Source organism: Amphimedon queenslandica, unplaced genomic scaffold (assembly GCF_000090795.2).
Source record: "Amphimedon queenslandica unplaced genomic scaffold, v1.1 AMPQUscaffold_7593_Cont20458, whole genome shotgun sequence".
In the NCBI taxonomy this organism is placed as follows: domain Eukaryota; kingdom Metazoa; phylum Porifera; class Demospongiae; order Haplosclerida; family Niphatidae; genus Amphimedon; species Amphimedon queenslandica.
Window position 1 is genome coordinate 1 of NW_003552125.1, and position 2156 is coordinate 2156.

The 2156-nt window shown below is 35.7% G+C and overlaps 1 protein-coding gene across 1 annotated transcript; it reads left to right on the plus strand.

Annotated features, from left to right (window-relative positions):
- Positions 1-1587, plus strand: LOC109591651 (uncharacterized). Its single transcript, XM_020007340.1, has 4 exons — positions 1-21; positions 260-761; positions 808-1128; positions 1175-1587. Exons 2-4 carry the CDS (start codon positions 677-679, stop codon positions 1585-1587), a joined length of 819 nt encoding a protein of 272 aa, XP_019862899.1. The 5' UTR covers positions 1-21; positions 260-676.
- Positions 1588-2156: the final 569 nt, after the last annotated feature.

Sequence of the window (2156 nt, forward strand, 5' to 3'; positions counted from 1 at the left end):
AAACTAGATGACCCTGAAAAGGTAAAATATTACTAATATTGGTTCATTTTTACATTTTGCATTTTGTAGTCTACTTTGTCAGTATTTTTTTACTGAGCCACACCCAGTATGCGGGAATACCCAAAGATGCACAAGAAAAGACTACGTGGTGATGTGCTATTATAGTATGGTATGACACACTCTGTAAATTAGATGTACTCTTGGTATTATGTGTATGCCATTTAAAAGCACATGTGTAATTGATACACTTTATTCACAGGCTTACAGTTCACAGTTTACAGATAAGATAAGACAAAGGCACATATTAGCAAGGAATTATTTCACACAGTTAGATCTACCAGGAATGATGGAGGAAATGTCAACTAAAGTTAAAGAACTACCTCTACCTCGTCCTAAAGAAAGAATCATTGTAGTTAGGCAACACCCACAGGAACAGCAACAGCAATTAACTGTAAGATATGCTATATAACTATAAACAATAATATTGTTTGAGGTGTGGGATGTTGTGCTCAATGAATTATTGTACATATCATGTTGTGCATAAATAGTAGGTACAATTATACTGTACTACTTAAGTTATCAAAATTGAATTATCTGTATAGTAGACTGCCTTTATAAATGATGCGTGTAACATAATAGTGATCATTAGTTGTGGGAGCAACTGAGGAAGTATAGAATGCACCCAGTGCTCCTTACTATTTTCTTCTCGTTGAGTGTCAGTGAAGTTATTAGATCTAGTCAATCTTGTCCACCTTCCTCAGGTAAGACACTGGATGTGTATAATAACAACTGTATAGGTTTTTATAGGTATCTACCTGAGGCATAATGGAGCCTGTTATACTAATGGATCATATTTTTATGATAATGACATTAAAGGAGCCAGTAATAGTACCCAGTGTGTGTTACCTGATACTGCTCTGAATGGTGGAGAGTGGGTTACTTCTAGTGGATCATCAGTTAACTGTAGTACTAATCCTCTTCGTTGTAATGAAGTATCTTCACCTAATGCTAACATCAGTCTTTACATTAATGGAGGCATTACATCATCTGATGATGGCTGGTACAAGTGTTGTCTACCCACTAGTTGTTCAGGTCCTAACACTAACATCATCTTTGCTAATATATTCAGTAAGTGTACTCATTAAACTGTCACTTTGTTACTGATTTACTGTAGGATGGGCACAGATTGAAACCATCACAGTTGACCTTCCTTCAGATAAAACAGTTCTACCTCAAACATATACACTACATGCCATTAAAATTGGTCATGATGATCACAGTTCTTTCTTACGTGCTGTCAAGTGGTACTATGAGTCTGGTAGTGATAGTACTGAACTCTGCAGTGTAACACACCAACAAACATACAGTTGTTCTATTGGTAATGGAATGTCTTTAAACAAAGGTAATGGAAGGTGGGACTATACTCTAACAGTTAAATGGAATGGAGAAATTATTACTGATGGAGTATTGAGTCAATCAAACAACAATGGGGATCATGTATTTCGATTCTATTTGTATTTTGGTCATCTTGGTGTCATTGCCAATCGAGTAACAAGAAATAGAAACATTTTTGTAACAGGTAAGTAGCAATAAAATGACTTTATTATTTTTTATAGTACCAGAAACTGCTCCCTCTTCTCTTACTGAGGTCAGCAAGACAGCTACCACTATCTTTGTCAGTTGGACTGCACTTGATTCATTTGATGCTGATGGATATGTAGTCAATGTCACTAGTAACACAGACTCTGTGCAGACAGTACAGGTGAAGGGAAGTAGTAATAATGCAATCACACTGAATGGACTAAATATAGAAACAACTTATAACATCACAGTCAGAGCCTATCAACAATTACTGGGACCTGCTAGTACAATCAGTGTACAGACCTTACCAGGTATTGCTACTGCACCTTTTAATGTACTTGTAACATTGTTGATGTATTTCTAGTTATTAATTCAATCAATTGGACACTAGCCTCATCCATTACACAACTCAATAACACTCAATATCGTATTGATTGTCTCACAACTACTGATATTATAAATTCTTCAACTGATGTTTACTGGTTAGTGAATGGAGTGATGAAGAGTAACTCAAACTATTCAATAATTGATGTTCTGGCATACAACAACACACTACTGGTATATCCTGATCCACT